General features: G+C 24.1%; 2 protein-coding genes across 5 annotated transcripts in view; one reads left to right on the forward strand and one right to left on the reverse strand.

The window, feature by feature from the left end:
* LOC132923052 (aquaporin AQPAe.a) overlaps positions 1-23,193 on the forward strand; it is a 478,481-nt gene that overhangs the window by 18,703 nt on the left and 436,585 nt on the right. The window lies entirely within an intron of this gene.
* LOC132923051 (zwei Ig domain protein zig-8-like) overlaps positions 51-23,193 on the reverse strand; it is a 243,318-nt gene continuing 220,175 nt past the window's right edge. For 3 of the 4 annotated variants that reach the window (XM_060986851.1, XM_060986854.1, XM_060986853.1), the window contains 3 exons: positions 11,304-11,517; positions 6,173-6,478; positions 51-3,175 (listed from right to left, as the gene is read on the reverse strand). In XM_060986851.1, the coding sequence (XP_060842834.1) occupies positions 3,069-3,175; positions 6,173-6,478; positions 11,304-11,517 (627 nt within the window). In that variant the 3' untranslated portion in view covers positions 51-3,068. The remainder of the gene's footprint in view (positions 3,176-6,172; positions 6,479-11,303; positions 11,518-23,193) is intronic. The other variant, XM_060986852.1, reaches the window with a different exon arrangement.

A 23,193-nucleotide genomic window follows, 5' to 3' on the forward strand; every position in this document is an offset into this window, starting at 1 on the left:
AATATTGCTGTACAGGAAGCTAAAAAATTAACTAAATAAGTAACAACGTACTATAATATAATAATATTTTTTATTTTAAAATTACATAATGATACTAAATTTACATAGACATTCAGGAATGGGATTAATTTCAGATCATTATTGTACTATAATAGTAGTAATATACATCAACATTAAAAACTGACAGAATTATAATGGTTTTATTTACAATTTTTGTATTTACAATTATTTTACGTTAAAAAGATAACTAAATACTAAGGTAACTGATAAACTTCACATTTTTCGCTAAAGTATGATTTTAATTCTATAAATGTGTGTAATGTGGATTTGTTATAGTAAATGACAGAAGATAACGTAACCGGCCATTAACGTCATATGCCTAAAAATGTGTGCATTTTCATAATTTTTTAGTGAATGATTATGATTTATTTGTGACTGAACTGTGATTTAGTTTTAAGTAAATCGTCAGTGTATATTGGCGTTTCCCAAAGTGATCAATAAAACTAACCGGTGGGAGGGGGGTTGAAGTTACAACCTCAATTGTGGGGTATTCATTGTATTATAAAAGTGGGCAGTAGCTGTTTATATGTGAATTTTATCAACTTGAATTTTCCTTCAATAGTTGCATTATCGTAATGTTGTACAAATTATTACCGTTTTACCTAGTTATATATTATATTTTTAGAATAATTATTATCAAAGGACATTGTATTAAATGCGGATTTTGAAGTGACATTATGTGTATTTATCTCATTAGGATAATATCAATTTTATTTATAATTTATATACTAATATTATGCTAAAAATTAATTTATCATTATATACTTAAAAGTCTGTATAGTTTTTTTTAGGAAAATGATTAGGAATCACTGGTACTAAAATAACGTTGTCGTGTAAACAAAAAAAAGGTAATTTTAAAAAATTAATCTGAGGGGTGGCGCAAGATTTTTAAACAACAAAAAATCAAAGAGGAGGTTAAGTAAAAAATGTTTGGAAAACACTAGCCAATAACTATTTATTCAAAAACTGGTTATTGTCTCGTACGAAATAGTATATTTTGTGTAGCGGGTCTTCAGAAGATCTTGAGTGCAGCTCTGCTATTACAAAATTAGTTGCAAAAATAAACGTTGTGCTTGTCAAGGGGCTTTTAAGACTTTGAAAATACGTGTTACAGTAAATTTAACGGGAGTATTTTTTTGTAAAAAGTTATGTAAGTTATTATACATAGTATACTTAGTATATTTCAGTACAATAATAATAATATAAGAGTATTTTAAATTAAAAAAAACTTAATAGGTAGTACCTGTAAAGTATTTAAAGTAATATTTTTTGGGATTCGTGTAAATATGTGATTTAAAACCATGATCGTCTATGTATTTAATCAATAGATAGTAACGTTAATGGCCAGCGATCAGTGTTATTTTTCATTTAACATAATTTACTTTTACTATAACATATACATACATATTTTATATACTTACGTACTTGTGATATATATATATATATATATATTTATAAACGTAACTTTCGTTATGTACATAACAAATTAAAAATGTATAGAAACTAAGAACAAATTGTGAATTTTAATACACCATTTATCGTTAGTTTTATAATTTATTATAAACAAATAATTAATTTAAAAAAAAATTCTTTTATATAATGAAATTTAAAAACCAATACTAATTTGTACATTACATTGAGTATGTCTAAATAATTTACTTGTAGATTCTTAAAAGAGCATGATAACTTTAATTTTATAAGTTAATATTTCAATGTCTGTTTAATTTTTTTTTTTATCAGTAAATGAATACGTATTATGCAATGATATAATTTAAACGTAAAGATAATTAATAACACATCGTTTTTCTGTTAAAGAATTTAAAGTTAAACCATAAAAACAAATAAACATTTAAATATGTATTATATATATATTATATATAATTATACTTAAATACTAAATAATTTTTTTTTATATAAATGGTGTTTGATAATATTTTGAAATAAAATTAATAATTTATGTTAAGTTTTACAGCTTGTTATAATATAGACATGTTTTGTTATTTCTGAAGCTTCAGGCAAAATAAAATAAAATCTTAATGGAATCATATTTAATAGGTTTAATAGTAATTGTATGGTGTTTATGAACAGCTATTGCTAAATATATTACGGCCACCAAAAATTACACGAAATAAACTGTTCTCGAATGTTACTGCAAGCTATATTTTTCGATAAAATCGAATGTATAGAACAATAATAAATGGATTATTTAGTTCATACAAATATTTAGACACCTACTAAAATATGTAAGGTATTTTCTGTTTGTATGTAATAGTATAATGTATATGAAAAAAAATGAAATGTGAATATATGATTAAAAAAAAACTCTCCGGGCATAATATCTTTTAAGAATTTTGATATTTAAATGTCTCATTGTACAAACGGTACACATAACTTGGCTTATAAGATCAAATTTTAAAATATTATAAACTGTATTGAGTATCAGCAACTAATAAAAATTGACTGCAAACTACTGTAAGTTGAATTGACGTGTAACATTAAAAAAAAAAAGAATCTGGCATTTTGAAATTCACATTTTTAAACAATTTTAGGTTCACTATAGGTATATATCATAATATAATCTATACACATATTTTATCTAATTAAATTTAGTGTTTTTGTTTTAAAAGCCAATAGAATGATTCAGTTATAGTAACAATTTCTGTGGTTTTACATATTATGCGTTTTTCCTGAGTGTTAAAAATTATAAATACATTTTGGATGAATAGTACACGTAAAATAAGTATAATTAGTCAGTCACTATAATTATTTAGTGTCTGATGATTCCTTTATAATACAAAGGTCAAAAAATGTAATGCCATAAGTTTTAAAATTGTATAAAATCATGCTAAGATTTAAATTTAAAACAGAAAACAAATTCAATAATAAATAAAAATTTTAATAACAAAAAATAATATTAAACATATTATTATAAGATTTTTTCCTTGGGAAATTGACTGCTCTATTCATCTTACGAGAGTATGAGCAATATTAAATTAGTTTGTTTAACATCATCTATAAGATAGAGCAAACGCAGCCATGGTTAATGTCCAAGACCACGCCGCTAATTTGGAACCTGCACCGTGTTCACCGTGTTGCATAGCGGCAGGGTGTTCACCTATAGATGAACAAAAAAAAATAAAAATGAGAACACAATATCAATTATTCATATGCACAAGTCATTTCAATATTCAAAAAGCACTCCTTGGTTGTAGTGTAATGACATATGCTGAGGATTCGTGACATCGATAACAGTGAAAGAAAATTGCAGCAAACATTGACTTAACATATATATTATGTATTAAATATGTATATTGTATAAAAAAAAAATACAGTTTATAAAGCTTCATATTGCATGCTATTTGAATTTATATTTTCTAAGGATATTTTATGTTTTTTTCTTTTTATAAATTATAACACTGGACACGTAGTTATAATAATATGTAAATTTTATAAAGAATGCTGGGCTCAAACTAGTTACAGCAGCTCTCTTCATTATATTTATTGAAGAAATTAAAATATTTTGGACACCAAATGATACCAAATATAACCTCTTAATCGTGTATGTATGTACTTATAATATTGCAATTTATACACTTTTTTGGTTTATAAGAATCAGAGTCGAGTTTGTAATTAGTGTATTTAGAAAAAATATATGTATCTAATATACTTGTAAACGGATAAATTAGATAAATGTATTACAATCAACTTTCTATAAATAAGAAGTATTTAAAATATAACCAAAAATATTTATGCTGTCAATTTTAATAGGACATTTTTAATTAGTAGCAATATAAAGTAATTCATTAATCATCTATTTGGAATTTTAAAAGATTAATGCTAAATATTTTATAGAGATGGTTTATATTCCCAAAGATTGCGAATTAGTAAAATATTATGTTTTCAGTAAATACTTAAATTACTATATGGTTAGTATTAGCTAATATTAAAATGTATTATAAACTATACAGATAACCATAGGTTATGATAAATATTAGGTGCCTAATTCTAATTTACTTAAAAAAAAAAACAACAGACATATGATCAGAATTGAGTTAATTTAAAACTATCAATATGCTTAAGTCATAATAATAAATAGTATTACAGAGGTTTCTCCAAGACTGTTGAGTTTAAATAATTAATCATGAGCTAAATATTGTTTAAATGTTGAAAAGTAAAATTAAGTTTTCATAAAATAACTACCGTATATTGGAAAAACTACATATTTAAAGTTCTTCAATTTATAACCAATAAAAATGTTACAATATGAATTGTTTAATTTTTTTATGATCCCCCCTTCACTAAAAAATTACTATAAAACAGCATTTCTTTCAAAACTACACGTAAAAGCTTCCTCTTATCCTTCAAATTGTAATAAGCACATAAATATGTTAAGGTATTCTTAGATAGGTATAAGGTTTATACTGTTGAAATTAACATACATTTAATTAAACTATCTAAATTCCATGCTATTTCTTCATATATTTTTGTTTTTATAAAAATGATGGTAATTGACAATTTTCAATTATTCAATTTATTTATCCCATAAATAATATGAGTTTTGTTAATTTATAATTACTAACAATATTTTTAATTTAAATTAATATTTTAGTTCATAAAATATATAAGGTATTAATATTACTTAACTTTAAATATTTGTTTTTATTTTCTCCCTTTTCAAATAATATATAAATAAACAATAATTAATATTAATTAATTTTACATGTTATTGTAAGTATCAATAAGTTTGCTATATATATGAACATTGTTTATAATTTTGTTGTAATATTTTTTAAAGTTTAGCATACATTTATTTATTACAGAAAAATAATTGTTCCAATCATGTTTAGTTAAAGTATATTGTTAATCAATTAATCATTCTATTCATTTTAATTTTAATTACTGGGTTTATTTTACTCTCGATTAATTGTGTAGTTGTGTATTCTTAAAGAAGTTTGAAAGCATCAGTTTGCGGTTCTTAATAATAAAATTCTATTCAGTTTAGTATGACATATTTGGCATTTATTCGCGCGGTTAATTGAAGTGGAGCCTAAAAAAATAGAAGTGACTAATGGTTTTTCGTTATTATTTTTTTTTTTTTTTTTTACTAAAGAGTAATATTAAGAAATCAGTACTTTGATAATGATACAAGATCAAACGTCAAAGGATGCTAAGTAAAATCAAGAGATTGTATTGGTTTAACACTTAACAAGATTTGAAAACGATAACCAACATATGAGAAACGAATTACTTATTGAAATTAATTTTAGTAACTACAGTATAGTATGTATCGTAGATAATTCTTGCAATTTCATGGTATTAAATAATATAGATCTTTAAATACTTAGATTTGCGAAAATTTGGTCTGTCCAAAATGTGTAATGTATTTATTATCCTTAATTTGTCCTAAAGGATTCTGCCGAGAGTTTACATAGTTATCGGCGAAATTTATAATCGCCCCTGTAATAAACAATACATATAAGTTACGACACTATACATATACTCGTATTTGTATGGTGTCGAGATTAAAATTGTATACTAATCGGGTCACATGTTTTTACATTTGGTACACGAGTATTAGGTCCCGATTTAATTTAGATAATACAGTAGTTCGATCCGTTTTAAAATTGATGGCACCTTACCATTATGTTTATTACGCAGGTATACATTTTTGTTTTTACAACTTTGAAAACTATCATCCTATACAATTATTCAGATGTATAATATTATAATAGAATTAATCTTGTAAGACAATACTACACTTTCGACCATTTACATGTTTTTTTTTTTTTACTTTTATTGCCCAAGCTATAGAACACGTTCTTTTTTGCAAGTCAAGCACTATGTAAAAGGGAGAAAAAAATGCATTATATCGGCTATAAAAATTAGGTCCCAGCTAATGTATTACCGATCCGATGGAATCGGGGTAACGTATTGTTATACATAGTGTAGGTACTACCAAATCAATACGAGACACAGCTAATAGTGCGGTACTGCGATTAAAAATATAATCACTAAAATCACTGGTCTCGGTGATCCAATTCGCATCCACCCGCATTCACCTCTGTCGTTTAATTATCACGTTATCCGGCGGTATAGATATCTCAGGACTTACCGTTGAGCACGTGGACGAACACCGTGGCCGTGTTGGCGTTGCTCGGCTGGCACGTGTAATTGCCTGTATCGGACAGTCCGGCCTTGGTGACCAGTAACCGGCTGGTGGTGCCCGACTCGGTTTTCTCCGTTTCCAGACTGATTCCGCCGCGACCTCGAGGCGAGTCGAAGTCCACCACTTTGGTGCCGTGCAACCACACCACCGAACTGGGCGGCGTCGAGTGCACGTTCACCGAACACGTCAGGCTGATGGTGCTGCCCTTCTTCACGAACACTTCCGGGGGCCCGTGTATGTTGGCTTGGGCCGCTGTGGATTGCAAAAAAAAAACAAACAGATGAAAATCATAGCCTAACCTGTCGATACGTCATAATAACATAATATTATGATTATTATTTGTTCCGGCGCACCAGCGGCGTCCGACCGAGACACGATGAGTTTATGACGATTTCCAAGACCGTTATAATTTTGTTGTCACGAGAAAAACAACATTGTTTGTTTTAACACATTTGGTTTATCGATTGAACTTAGACGTTCAAACTTGACGTCGAGTAGAGTATTTTTTGCATTACGCTATATAATACTGCTTTTACCCTAGATGGTACATGACTTCTTTTCCGAGAAATCGGTTGTTCTACCGTTATCTTGTGTAAACATTTCTATATTATTTTAAAAATTTTTTGTTTTCGTTCAGTCTTAGCGATAATTTATACCGACGGATATGAATACGTTATGTGGATAGTGTGAATTGATCCCAACAGTATCAACCTGCATTATTATCGTTCGTTCACGGAAGTACGTATACTTTAAGCAATAAAAATAGTTAAAAATGCTAATAGAAGATAAAAAAGTATCTCAAGTATCAGCTTGCCTCTTTCAAACAAACTATAATCTGTATTGTAACGCAATTTCGTCTTTCAATACAATGGAAAATAAATATACGCAAACAATTCAGACGAGTATAATATGCTATCTAAATAATAACCGAATAAATAGAAAAATCCTAAACATAATATTTTCAATAAGTATAGTATATTATTATACTTAACATAATATACCATAACGTTAACGTCATACCCATAATAATTATTGCAATATAATTTTATGGTAAGTATAAGTTTCAAATTATTTAATATATTAAAATAAGTACTTTACAATCTCCTCGAGGCATAGTATAGATCTCAACTACAAAACCGCACGCGAAGGAACATATTTATTTATGAAATGATTAAAAAAATGTTGAGTTTATTAATTCCTTTTGAATTTTACACAACGCTCGAAATATGGAATATGCTCGTTTATTTTCCACACGCTAAAATGTCTTAAAATAATCAAATTGCCACATTTAAACAACGCTGGGACAGAATTTGTTAAGCACAGAGTACGCTACAATGGCAATCTTATTGTGCCTCAGTATTATATTGACGCAAGAACAGGAAAAGCAATTTATACACATGCACATATATTATTATGACTGAAATTTGCACAAATATGAGACAAATCTGAACTACCTGTACTATGCAGTATACACGATATACCTTATTCTACAAAAGCATTAACTTTGAAAAGATGAAATTTGCCAACATATAAGATTTATGAATTTGAATATACAAATCATGAATACATTCGTAATGTACTCATATGTATAAATTGGGGCATAGTCCTCTCTCATCAAAATCTACTGAAGCCCTTCAAATATTTCCTAACTTCACCTCGTCAGAATAATAAATTATGCCATTGTGATAATATTATTATTGACTTTACGCATTAATTGATATTTCTACCGCGCCATCAGATTTTTAACCCTATATTATACGTCTATGATTTCACTTGAAAAAGAATTATATTTTGTTAGTACTCAAAAATTTCTGAACGAATATGAACTGAATTGTAGCTATATAATCTTAGTAAAAAGTTTACTCACTTATTTTTTACGTGCACAATTAATTCTGAAAGCCATTGCGAGAGATATAAAAATATTTTTTTAACGGTCTACTTCACAGAGAATTGTTTCAAACAAATATCGAGTCAATTAGAGTAAGAATACAGTAATAATCTCACACATGTATTATTGTTATTTTTTTATTTTATATTTTATATTATGTAACATATTGTTATTTATTATATTTAAAGAACTTAACTATTATTATTATTATTTTTTAAATTAAGAATTATGTGTCTACTTATATGTTACTAGTAATTTTTTTGATTCAAGAATTGCATCGCTTATTATACCTAAATATAATATATATATTATGTATTTTTATATTGCCTATGTATATGAGCTAGATTAAAATAATAATTTATAACATAATTTTAAAACTATGATTTCATTTTACGTTTTGCTAAAATACAGTCAATAGAAAATGGTCATGCAATTTTATTAATGTATTTAATATTTATTTTTCAATATAATAGTAACTAACTAAACAATGGCTATAATTTCTTATAATAATTTAAGGTTTTTATGGTTTTTAAATCTTTCTGTTTTTCAGTAACAGTTTAAAATGTTTTAATATATTATAACTTATGATAATAATATCATAAATTTAATTATTTTAATTTTTTTTTATTAATATAAAAAGTAGGTGTACATATTGTATTATACTATTTTTTAAATCGTGTAAAATAAAAAAATAAAAACTATTTTCTTTATAAATGGAATTTAAATTACTAAGAATACATATACTAAGTAGATGATTTTTTAAAATTAATTTACTAATTTAATCTAATATTTAAATAATATATTTGGCATTCATAATATTTTCTGCTAAAGTTATGAATTTAATAATAATTGTTTTATTTTTATAAAATTTTAATACGAATATTTTTGTTAAGGTTTAAACAATAATAAATATTGTATACCTAGTTAAATATGTATAATAGTTAAATGTTTTTTTAATAAAGTAGATTTTTTGAAGAACAAAACAAATGATAAAAAGTTAAATGTTATTTTTAAATAAAATCATAGGTACTATGTATAAATTGCATATTTTAGTTAAAAATTAATATTAGTAGTAAATTATAAATAGCTGATAATAGTTTGTAATTTATAAAATAAAATATTTTAAATATATTATTATATTCTATAATTAATGAAGCATAATACAAGTTTTAATTAAATCGAAAAGTTTACTTTAAAGTTTGTGATATTATATGGAATTGTTTATATCTACTTTATTCTTCATAGAAAATATTTCTTAGTCGAGTTCATTCTAGCTATTTTTGGAACAAAAGTTCAAATAGCCCGATACTTGAGAATAGTTAATTTGTATTTGTTTCATGATGTACCAACAATTTTAGAATATATATTTTTTACACACCACATAATAAAACTGAAGTAATAAAAAGTTTGTTTTGTTTAAGTTATGGACAGTTTTTAATTTAAAAAATAAATTTGTTTTCATTTAGAACACCCTACTATAAAATGTATAGCCTGATCTAAACACTTACTGATAGTATCATTATCACCAAAAAACACTCCGTATTTACTTAATTTAAATTTTTTATAGTTTAGAACTATAGTACAACACGTCAACACCGTTATTTATTTTAAGAGAGACATTGACAAATAATGTGTCAACAGTTATTGAATATAGGTAGATATAATACAGTCATTCCCTACCATATAAAACCAGAATTTTCTTTCGAATTGAATAAAAAAAAAATAACTCCATACATGTATATATATTATATTATAATATTCATCTATGAATTTTCGTTTTTTGACTATAGAGTATTACTGTATTCAATTTTTTTCCTTTTTCTTATTCAAAAATATTACAATAAACATATATTCTAAAGTATAAAAATGACTACTGATAAATGATTGTACAGTAATAATAATATAAATATATGAATATTTATTTGTGAACTGTGAATACGAAAAAAACCGGTAAATTAAATTTGATAGGTACGACCTGCTATGTTTTAATAAAAATGATTGTATATAAATAGTGTGATTGTTGTTTTAAATGATTCTAACTTAATTTTCGTTTTTTTTTTCTAATCAGAAAATTAACAGATTTATTCTTGCAGCTCATATAATATTATGTTATATTACAATAGTTATTTTAATTATTATGAATAGTACTCAGTGTTCTGACTGATGTAATTATTCAAAATAAATTAGATACAAATTTGATTCAAGACAGTAACATTCTAAATGCAAAATTGTGCTATGCATATTTTAGACGCTAGTTTATATAAATGCATATCATTCAATTTTATGTTTTCATTATAAATTTGATAAAATATTGTGGATTTAGTTAAATGTAAATTACATTTAAAATGTTCCTTTGAAAGCCCAAACAATTTTTTTTTAATGCGTATAAGATTGCGAAGTTACAGTTTTTAATTACTGAAAGCTAATAAATTCAATTGTTATTTCAAAAGAAAACAATATTAGTTTTTGGTACTTACTGTTATAATTTTATGTAAAAGTATGTATCAAATAATATTAGATTGGAATAAAAATAATATACTATTATAATTTGTATTTAATGAAAAAAAAAAATGCATTACTTCGTTTTTATCTAAAATTTGACATTTAGATTAAGGTTAAATGTATTTGTAATATTTGTATGTATCGTATATAACTGTATGTAATTTTAGAGTTAATTTTACATCAATATTCGAATGTCTAAAAATAATATAATATTATATTATATTAATTAATAGCATTATTAAATGTAAATAACTTGTATAATGTATACTCAAATACTTTAATATATAGTAAATGGTAATGGTCATAAACTCACAAGTTATAAATGTATATAGATACCATTTTTAAAATAAGTTAATTTAATTTTAAATAAGACGAAAAGATTTCTTGGAAATTATTGATATTATGCCACTAAATATTAAGCGTGATAATGATATCTGAGATATAAAGCGATTGATCATTTCGACTTTGTGTGTTTTAGGGTCGTAATAGTAAAATGTTTCTTACAATATTAATAATTATATAATTTATTATTGAACGATTTAATGTGTAATTGCAATGGTTATTACAGTACGATAAAATGATTTTGCAAACGAATATAATAACATTAGTATATGTATATCTATTCAACGACTAATTATGTACGCTAAACTATTATACATACATTTAAAATTGATTTGTTATACGTACTACCTTCGACGTTCAGTTGCACAGCTAAATTGATCTTAGGTTCGGTGTTCACCTGACATTCGTATATGCCAGCATCTCTTTTTTGTACAAATTCCACCTTCAAATCCCATTGTTCGCTGTTTTCTGGATGCACGACACTGAAACGTCCGTCTCCAGTATACGTGTGGATGCTGGATGTCAGTATGTGCAAGTCTCGTTTTCGCATCCAAGAAACCTGCAATCGAAATAATATACAAGGTCACACTTATTATATAAGACGTTGATATCGTAAACAAAATCCGAAACTAATTCCGACGAGAATAAGATACAAACAAACGAATGACCAAAAAAATAAATAAATACAAAATAAAATAACAACTTCAATGAAAAACGAAACGTAATTTCCCTGCCTCGCACGGCGACGACGACGTCGACGCTCATTATTCGCTATCAATCAAACGGATTACGGACGTTCCTTCCGCTTTTCCCCATTTATAAATAAATCACTAAGACCTACAAAAATATTAAGTGCCTTATCTCTTGAAATATACGAGACTTTAAAGATCACTGTTATTTAGGAATTTTTCACTCGGCGATATTTTCCCTCTAATAAATGAATACAGCCGTGGCAACTAGCAATGAATCAAACTATTCACCACCATAGCACCTTTATATAATGATGTTGTCAGTAAGAGTTAAATTCAAATACATTGACTGACTCATATTTTATTGTTAGGAGAAAAGAAACACCACCAAGTATAACTAATTTCCGTTATATCATAATATTATTGTATTAACCTAGTCCTGGTGAAAATGGATAGGAACCCATGAATCCTTTGACCTAAATTTGTTTATAATTAATCTAAACAAACGAGGTTGGAATTCTTAATAATAATTTAATTTTCAATTAAACCAATTTATTTTGTTATGAAAATTTTCAAATTTAATAACTCAGACATTGTAATTGTTCTAATTTTGATTTATTATTTAGTTTAAAAAAAATATCTCATTTAAAAAAAAAAAAGCTTATATCACAATAGAATAATTTAAGAAATACTATCTTTAAGTATATCAAAAAAAAATTTTAACTTAATAATTTAAAAAAAAAAAAAAAATAGAAATTGATGAATATTAATGGCTTTGTTAACGAATAAACGAGGAGGTGGTGTTTGGTGAATCACCCTGTACGTATAATATATTTACCTACTGTAAATGTAAGCCATTATTATTTTTTGGTAGGAACAGTAAAATGATATCCATGAAAAATAAATTGGTGAACAAAGCCAGTATTAAGGGGTGACGTAAAAACTGTTTGCAAATAATTGTTTCGAAAAAATGAATGTACAAGACGTATTCTCTCTGTGTGTGGTAGTTTTATTTTTTATTATAACGATTACTAAGGGTATCAAACAAAATATGAATTCCATAACTTGCGTATGGCATGCAGATATCCCATACAATCTAAACATCAAAAGAAATTATATTAATGTTTTTTTTTCCCTGGAATTTAGTTTTGTATGTTAAATCATAACCGTAATTTATTCAACGACAGCAAAATATACGTGTAAAATATAATATATCTGTAAAGTAGAAACACTATTTAATAATTTGTTTTGATAAAAATATTCGTTTGCAAGTTAAGAAGCTTGGAAATTAGGTTCAATTTTTTATAATTTTTTTTATGAACTTTAAAATAGCCAAAAATTCAAATAAATATCAAAGTGCATACACTCATTTTGTTGTATAAGCGATTATAAATTGATCAAAATAAGTGTTTGAAGTATACATTTTGACAAAATTATAATATATTGTAATTCATACGAACAATAATTTTTTTTTTTTGTTATAATTAAATAATATACTTCATCTTTTTTCCCAGTATAATATGCTGTATTATTATTTCTGTATATTAATTTTAATATTTAAAATATTTCTGAGGTACATCAGTATTCTATGGTATTATTAAAAATTCGTTCAACTTACTAAATTAACAATTATTCATCCTCAAAACACTTATTATAATATATAACATAAATTAAATTTATTTTTAGAAATATATTGTTATGTTAATCTAAACACATAATTGTTTTTTATGTTATAATTTATTATTGGATTCAAATTTAATTTACCATTATTTATTTTGTAGGATTTACTCAATAACAAGGTATACATAAAAATGTAATCTATTTTACGCCAAAATGAGTTTCTCGAATTTTCTTATTATCAAATTTACTAATTGAATCGATAACTGCCTATTGGATATTATGGCTTTAGTATAAAATAAAATCTTGTTTAATATTAATGATCAATTATTCTTTGGATTGGATTTAGCACATTGATAAAGTACGACTTTTAGTATTATAAAAAAAAAATCATATAAATTGAAAGAAAACTATTTGGGTTTTGTACGTGACTTTTATTTCAATTACTAAATAATTTTCAATTGAAATAATAATTATATATAAGGTTTAAATTATTTAATTAAGACAATTATACCGACTTTCCTAAATCATTTTATACACACATATTATATATTATATTTAAATTGAACTTATAATTTTAAATGTAGTTAATAATCACAAATTTAAATAACTTTAAAATATGGATAAAATATTCAAAAATTCGTATTTGAGAAGGTACGTTTCATAACTAATTTGGGTTATATTTTTTAAATTATAAATTAAAAATAAAGATACGAATAAAATATTTAGTTATATAAATAAATATAAAATTATCGAATACCTTCCTAGTTAAAAAAAAATACAACATAAATGTTTAATAATTTTTGATTAATATATATATTATGTGAATTAAAATATTACAGTGGAAAAAATTATAGGCTTTTTGCTTATATTTAAAAAAATTTCAATTAAAAATATTATTTAATTAATTGATCATTATTTTATTAAAAGACACCTGACTTTATTTGATGTTCAATATTGCATATTAGAATTTAAAACTGCTTTTATATAATATAATAAACTGTTTATACTATTTAAGTATTGTATTATCATAGATTAAGAAAAATACTGTTCATCAAACACAACATATCTCTGTATGTTTTATTATTATTATTATTTTTTTTTTATTGAATTCTTACACAAAAAAAAATATTGTAATGCATTACTTGAGTAAATATATCCTGATATACTTCCAGAAATTTAGTACCATCTGTGACGTCTCAAAATTATTTGTGTAATTAATATGCGGATCTTATGAAAATATGTAATTAACGTTTAACAAACACTTAGAAGATACGATTTTGTTTATATAACGATTTATTAGGCTTTTTTGAAATTTAAAATGTTAAAAAAAATAACATTGGGCCGTTAAAAGTTTGAGAAACTGTTAATGATTAATTTTTTAAATAAAATTAATTGAGTACCAAAAATTTATATTTATATAAATACAGAATCGTTCATTATTATGTACTTATTATAATTCTAACATCAAAAGTGTACAACAATAATACATTTTCGAGGTGCTCTTTTGATTATAACAATATTCTCCTGTGTATTTATTTTTATTTTTTTTTTAATGTAATGCTTGCAATAATTAATTGAATTTTGTTGAGATTTAGTTATATGTTGAAGATAGTTTAAGATACAATATTATAGATTTATTTATAGAGGCGTTTAGTATTTAATACGATTTAATATTTTAAATAAAAAGGGTAGAAAAGTGGGTACCGTTCTATTATACATAGGTAAGGTGTTGAGTAGATCACAATTTTGGGTGTGTTCAATTTGAATTCAATGATATATCGTCATACACGAAAAACGATTCTGAGCGGAAATGGTCTGTCAGCCTCTATTACCAAGTATATTTCATATGCTTTTTGTTTGATATTATAATAGCTATTAAAGAAATGTATTTTACTTTAATATTACGGTAGGTTTATACATTTTTTTTCCAAAAATATTGCGTTTAATATATTATTACATTTTAATTATAATAAAAATATTATATATTTTTAACATATTATTATATCAACTTGTATAATTCAAAATATAATTATATATTTCTGTAAATACCGTAAAAGAGTATAAATTGATTATTACTATAAATAATATATAATATCTTAAAATAAAATAAGAATGCCATTGCGTAGTTATAGTAAAATTCATAATAATATGATATACCTAAAACTTTTAAATTCACACGATTAATGTTATTAACAAGATAATTAGCAACGTTATTAATTATCGTTTAAATAAGTAATTCTGTCCAAATTTGAACTAAAATGTCTAAAAAATTATTGTTAGTATATTTTTTTTTTTTGATTTTATGTTTCTAGTATGAATTACTAATGAAGATTTTTATATTGAATTTTCAAGAATTTTGACCCAACAAATAATTTTTTATAAACATGTATAAATGAATAAAAAAAGAATTATAGTTCTACATGGTTATAAATAGTTCAGAATGAGTCAAATCATTTTGAAAATGATATAAAATAATAAAAACGATAATAAACATGTACTAAAAATGTTAAGTATCTTCTGTAATACATTTAAATTACAACAAAAAACAAAAATTGTATGGACTATGGCTATTATAATATATAGGTATGTTGTAATATTTTTAATTGAAATGGCCATACAAAATTAATTTGGTTTTCCGGTAGAGTTTTTTTTTTATATAAAAGTTGAAGAACTTATTAATAACTTATAAATTATATTCAATTTTTTAATTTTAGATATAAGCTAAAAAAAATTTATGTATTTTTAACTACAAAATAACTTGTATTTTTCAAGTTTTTCACGAACTTTTTAAAAATTTAAAAGTGAAATGCTTATACAAAATATCGTGACAGTAAATATCCGGTATATTTAAAAAAAAAAATGAAAAATGAACCACTTAACAACTTCCATATATTTCTCATACATTTTTATAGACATTTACCTACATATAAAAAAAAATTCAACTATCTATAAATAGTTCAAACAATGTTGAAAATTATACCATTTACAGAAATGATGATATATTATATACTTGGTGAAAATTTAAAGTTTCTGTCGTCATTAGTTTTACATTAATAAAAAAATAAAGAAATCGATTTAGTCAAAATCTGGTTTAACGTAATAATTCCTGTTTCCTTAATTTTTGTGTTTGTTTTTCCTAATCACAAAAAAAAGTATTCGAATTTATAATTATGACTTATTTAAAGAAGAAATAATATCCAATTTTCTATAAATCTTCAAAATTGAAAATTGAAGCGTTTTACGTATAACTCAATGTGTACACACACACACACACACACACACACACACACACACATACATCTTTGTATAATTAATAGCTCCGCTCAGAATCTAAAATGTTTAAAAATATATATACACGTAATTTAAACTTTTATAATTGAATAAATAGAAATTCCTTTATAATATAAAACTAACTATTCTATATATTGGATGACTTGAATTATAAAATATATATTTAATTATGTATCTTCCTGAGTAAATCTCAACAAGTTAAAGAAAAAGAACTGATTAGTATTAAAACAAAATATATCTTTTGTGTACTATGTCAATATAATAATAAAAAGGGAATGGAATACAAGTTACAAGGTTTAACTGAATGAAATTATTTAGGATAAAAAAAAGAATTAAAAAAGAATAGATAATAAAAAAGTATTTAGGAATTAATTGTATATTACAATGGATAATATTATTGTGGAATCAAATTAATAACCTGGTATAGTATAATAATATGATAATACGGTGACGGCTATTTGGTTATTATGGTTGACTAATAACTTTATAATATGTCCTTATATTATATTGTATTATAATGCATTCTACTACTGTTTCATATAATATTGTGTGTATATTATTAAATACATAATATTCCAGGTGAACTGAAAGATTTGACAACTCTACGATGCAATTACGTTAATCTAAGTCATATTTTCTAGATACATAATTATACGAGTAAGTACATTATATTATTCTTATAACTGTATGCACTTGTCTACTTTATGTTTGATGTTGTTTTCTGTGAATTATTTTTCATATTTTCAGACTTTCAGTAATATCATTAATTATTTTTAGTTAATTTATGTTTACATGTATATTTATAATAGATTAATAATATATTCAAATAGGGTTATAATGTCATGTCAGTTTTAACTATTGTTTATCATATTTATTATACTATTAAAACATTGATATCATTTTTATTTTTATTTTTTTTTATATTTATATATTTTTGGCATCAATGACGAGATTATTAGCTGATTCAATTATATTATTTTTTATATGTTAATATATGACAGGAAGTTGTTAAATATTTTTTTTTTAGTTTAAAAATCTAGATAATTCAATTCAATTTAAATATTAAAAAAAAATATATATATTTTTTTAAATCCATGTAAATTTATGTTATGTGCAATATCATTCGTTTAGATAACAAAACAATAGAATTGTATTGCTTGAGTAAATCAACAATGAACAGCTGATATAATGGATATAAATACTTACATATATAAATAGAAAATAAATATAAAAGCATAATAGAATTACATTCCATTATATCATTGCAATTAAGACATTTTTATTTTTATTTAATAATTAATATGAGTATACGACTATAATAATAATTGTACGAATTATTTATTATAAGACAATATTTTCTTCATTATAGTTATTCATATTGTGGTTCTCTATCTCCTTTGTCTTTAACACATAATAATGTATATATTAATGAAGCAAAACCAAAACGAAATACGTCAAAAGCTCTGTAATAGTTTTGGTTGAATTCCGTTTACAGCATTGAGAAATAAACTAAAATCCCATAACCTACGACAAAGTCAAATAACAGTTTAATACAATTTAATTTCTCAGACACGTATTACTTCTTTGATGTTGACAGCTACTGTAACTTTTGCAATATGCATACCTACGTGTTTTATTCGTTATACTTTATTTGTAATTGTTTTAAGACTCATTATATGCTTTAAAACTTTTGAAATTTGAGTTACATCACAGACGTATAACATAGATATTTATTATTTTGAAGTTATTTCGTATTATAAAATAAATAAATATGTATTCCCTAATGAGAACTACATATTATAGTAGGTATTTATACCTACTGATTTTGAAGGCTTTTTGTTCAAACTACTCGAGAATAAAATGGTTCCAAAAGTCGATTATTGCATTTAGAAAATATTTCATATCGACAGAATTTATTTATTCGTATTATAGTAATATGATGAAATAATGAAGAATGATTTAAAAAAAAATAATATAAACAAAATATAGAAGAAAAAAAGCTTAGTTTTTTTCTAGGAGAAAGCGTATTATCAAGTTGTGAGATTATCATATACTATCGTAAATTTATTAGACATCTACTTGGATAAATAAAAGCTCAATAAAATTACACTAGGACATAGTAACTAATTAATAGTTTATGTTAAGTTAATTATGCTTGTATACTTTGTAAGCAATTTTATTATAATTAGCTAGCTGTAATATTAGGTAGTGATGAAAATAGGGGCAATAAGTTAGAATTGACTTTGAAATTAGTCAAATGTGATGTTACTAAGATATTCTTGTTGGCATAGTACGTTTGTAACTTCTAATTTATAACTGTTCTTACTGCATATTCAGCACAGATCTCTATAATAGACGTGTTTACATTATATATGTATACCTTTAGATATACCAGCAAATAATGAATTAAAAAATAAAAAATAATTATTATTTAATATATATATTATATTTTACTAATTATTAATATATTAATAATAATAATAGGTGAATGTGATGTTTAAAAATTTTTTTTGCTGTATTATTAATTTATTTAACATTCAATTTAATGAAAAAAAAAATCGATATCGTTAAGTTTGGATGAATTTTGGAGTTTAAAATTAGATGCATTTAAAAGTATCCGAAATAAGTACTGATAAGAGTTGTTTATTAATTACTATTGAGTTCAATGCTTTGAATGCATTATAGAATTATATTTAGTTCCAAGAAAACCCATTTATCTTTAAATATAATATAACTCAAAATCCCGTACAGCAAACGTATTTTCTACCACTGATATAGGTTAGCGATAACAATAATAGTTTTATACATTGTCATAGTAATAATTTATAACTTTAGTAAATAGTTTTCATTTAAAAGGATAGCGAGGAGGATGGTCTTGGCTGATTTTGATAACACGGTTCATTCGGCGAATTATGATTAACTCGGTCGTGGTGTGACGTATTCCTTACAGCTCTCTTGTGCCAGTTAAGACTGAACAGTATAACGTATACCTAACTAAGTATCTTTAAAATAAGAATAACTTAAAAATTATAATATAATTATGTATTCCAGTGGTATTACATTCATCTACGATGCATAGGCGGAAATCAGGGATTACTTGATAGGACTTGGTCTCAAAAAGTTTTAAAGAGTGAGCTTATAACGATTTTCACGACAATTATTATTTGTTCCTGCTAGCTACATATTGTACATAATTATTGTTTTGTGAACTATAAAAATATTAGTATAATTATAACTATTATCATTATTTTTCTTTTTGTTCATGTATTGATGAATTTTGTTAAATTTATTTCATAATAACTTTTTATCTTGTAAATTCAAGTTTGATATAAATGGTTATTGTTTAATTTTAAATTTGATAATATATATAAATATATATATGCACATTTTAAGAACATACAGAGCATATCTATTAGTAGTTTTATACATAGAAAAATATTAGTTCTTATTAAAGTTTAGCATAATATATGGTATAGATACAATACATTAGTGTTGTTAGTAACCTTATATATATTTAAAAATTCAGACCTGTAATTTATATCCACAGAATAACATAACATGGAAAATATTATTAATAATAATGAAGGTTAATGTCTTATTGAATACATTTTTAAAATGCCTTTAGTACCTTTAGTCGAGTTAAGGCTTGGAAATACAAATATTTTGATCATATGTTTAAAATAAACAGTAAAATATTATATAACTATGTCGATTTTGTTTTATATTAGAGTATTGAACTATGGTGCTTTACCAAATACTCAAATAAACACAAAATGGTTTCTTGTTCTAATTCAAACGCTACCGATTTTAACACTAAATTCCGCATATCTTAATTATGGAAATGTTACACTGTGCCATGCAAAACTTATATGAGCTTTTTGCGCAAAATCTAAATTAATGGTATTTTAGTCTTACAAAGTCTATAATACACCTAAAACAAACTTCAACAATGAGCAAAAAGCTGATATTCCGTATCAAGGAACAAACGTTTCAACTTTTTTTTACAGACTTAATTTACTGGATAAATTATTTATTTATTTTTGTTTCTAACACACAAAATTCACATCTACCAATAAAATTTTTGTTAAAAAAAAATAGAAATGTTTAGCAATTTTTATGTATTGCTTTAGTAATTAAGGAAAAAATATATGTATAATTATTATAAATTGTTTTAATGGACTATAATTTATAAAGGTTGTAAAACTACACAATAAATTGGTATTTTAAATTATTTTTTTTTTATTCTAACATTTTTTGTACATTTTTTATTACTAAGTAATAACTAAGTTTATAATATGCTCGTATATAACTGATATATTATCGTTTATAACTTAAAAAAAGTTTATGGAAAGATTTCTAGAATTGTGTTTTATACTATGATATGTAATTAAAATATCTGTATTTAAAAATAATTAAATTTTAATTTTTACCAGAGTTGTAATTTCATAATATATTTTTTGAATATAATTTTGTTTTTAAACATATACATTACAAAAATATTATACAAACAGTTTTTAGTCGTTTTATACTCGTATTTTGTTAGTTGAAATATCAAACAAACTAAAATAATATAATTATTTTTAGATATATCTATTCACTTTTGAAAATAACTAAAACATATTGTGTAGAAAAAAATGTTTTTTTTTTATTATTATAATTAGTCAACGTTTATCTATCTTACTAAAAAATAATTCTCCATTATACACATACGTATACAGTTTACACACACACACAAAAGATATCATGGTTGATAATATTGAGGTTTTAAATTGATAGTTGTACTGTCAAATTAACTTATTTTTTCTTACTCGTTGATACATTTTAGAACTTATTTAATTTGATTAATACAAAAGTATTCTTTGTGTATATTATGAAACAATATAATATTATCATTTGTCATATTATTTAACATATGATTTCATAAAAAGGATGTACGTGTTTAAAAATGGTTGTTCAAAAATTTAATGGCTGAATATAAATTTTCAATTCTCTTTGGATGGTGAATTCAGGGAATTTATGAAGTGTTAAATCGAAACAAAGATCACTATTTTACACGATTCTATTGGAATATATACATCATTCAATAGAAAACATCTATTCAGTATTCTCAAGCAGTTTGTGTTCGGTTCATTAGATTTCTTCGGTATTTCATACTTTCATAGCATATTGTATAAAGATATTTTGTATGTTCACTAGACACAGAAATAAAACAAATTTGGTGGTATGTCATTGTGAATCGTGGACGTTTGAAAACTCAACAACTGTGATCAATTTCACTATTTTATATAACTATTAAACAAATATAAATATAATAAAAACTAATAAATTAGATCAATATAACATGTTAATACCCACTGAAATTAAAAATAAATTTATATGTCCTACTTATATATAACTGTTATATAAATACTGTATATAAATAATATCAATAAAAATATAAATATATAAAAATGAAGAAACAGAATACCAGATTTCCTCTTATTCACTAACAAAAACTTCATTTTACATAATATATTATATTCACAACAACAACAACCTTTTCAACATAAAATTGTATGCAACAGCATAAACTATAGGTATATAATGTATGTGCACATTCTACGTATTCTTGACCACGCCAAACAGATTTTAACTTCACACTACATTAGCCACAATAAAAAAAAAATAGGAATGATCTCTCATCATAACTGAGTACTTAAGGAGAATCTTCTGGGTACGAGCAATCAGCCACGAACAACTACAGTTCATATTCAACGCACTAATGAAGAACTCGCAATCAATACTCATGTAACATACTAGTTACCCATAAAAAATAAGGAAGTCAACAAGTATTATAAATTCACACTACGACCTCACATAAATCGAAAGAGAAACTAAATAACTAATTGCTATCACTTCTCATACACCTACCTAATAAATTATTACTAAATAAAGTATTCTGCGTGTTTTTGTTTATTATTGGTGAACATGTTATTTAAAAATAAACTCTAATTTAGCTCTAGAGAATAATACTGCCTATGATGGTTAAATATTGTATTTGGTATCCATGCTCTGGGTTTATTCTTTAGGTTAACAGTCGTCCTAATCTCAATATCAATATTATATTTCACCGTGAAATAAGTTTTTGTATGTCTTATTTGATATCAAATTAAATTCAGAGTAAATTTATCCCAGCATGTTTATATATATAAGTAATAAAGTGCATACCAATAAGTTACGGTACTTTTGAATATTGGTTATACGAGATATAAGTGCAATAACGTGGAGTATCTGGTTACCACGACCTACACTTAACGTATAATATACATAATCACAAATGCTTCTCATAATTAATTTACTTCGATTAAACAACAAAGTCAACATAAGCTCTGACGAATTTACCATTTATAAAACACATAGTATAGCAAATCAATAATGTTCTTCATCAAACCCAAATCAATTTAGATGGTTCTCAAATTTGGAATAATCATTTTAAGTAAATAAGTAAAACATTTTTAGCATTATGTTCATGAATATTATAATATATATATTATATTATAAATATAATTATATAGTGTGTATACATTTATAACACTTGCATACGCATTTTTATACATACAATAGATTACTCCACATAAAACATGTAGAATAATCTA

Source organism: Rhopalosiphum padi, chromosome 2, assembly GCF_020882245.1.
Source record: "Rhopalosiphum padi isolate XX-2018 chromosome 2, ASM2088224v1, whole genome shotgun sequence".
Classification (NCBI taxonomy): Eukaryota; Metazoa; Arthropoda; class Insecta; order Hemiptera; family Aphididae; genus Rhopalosiphum; species Rhopalosiphum padi.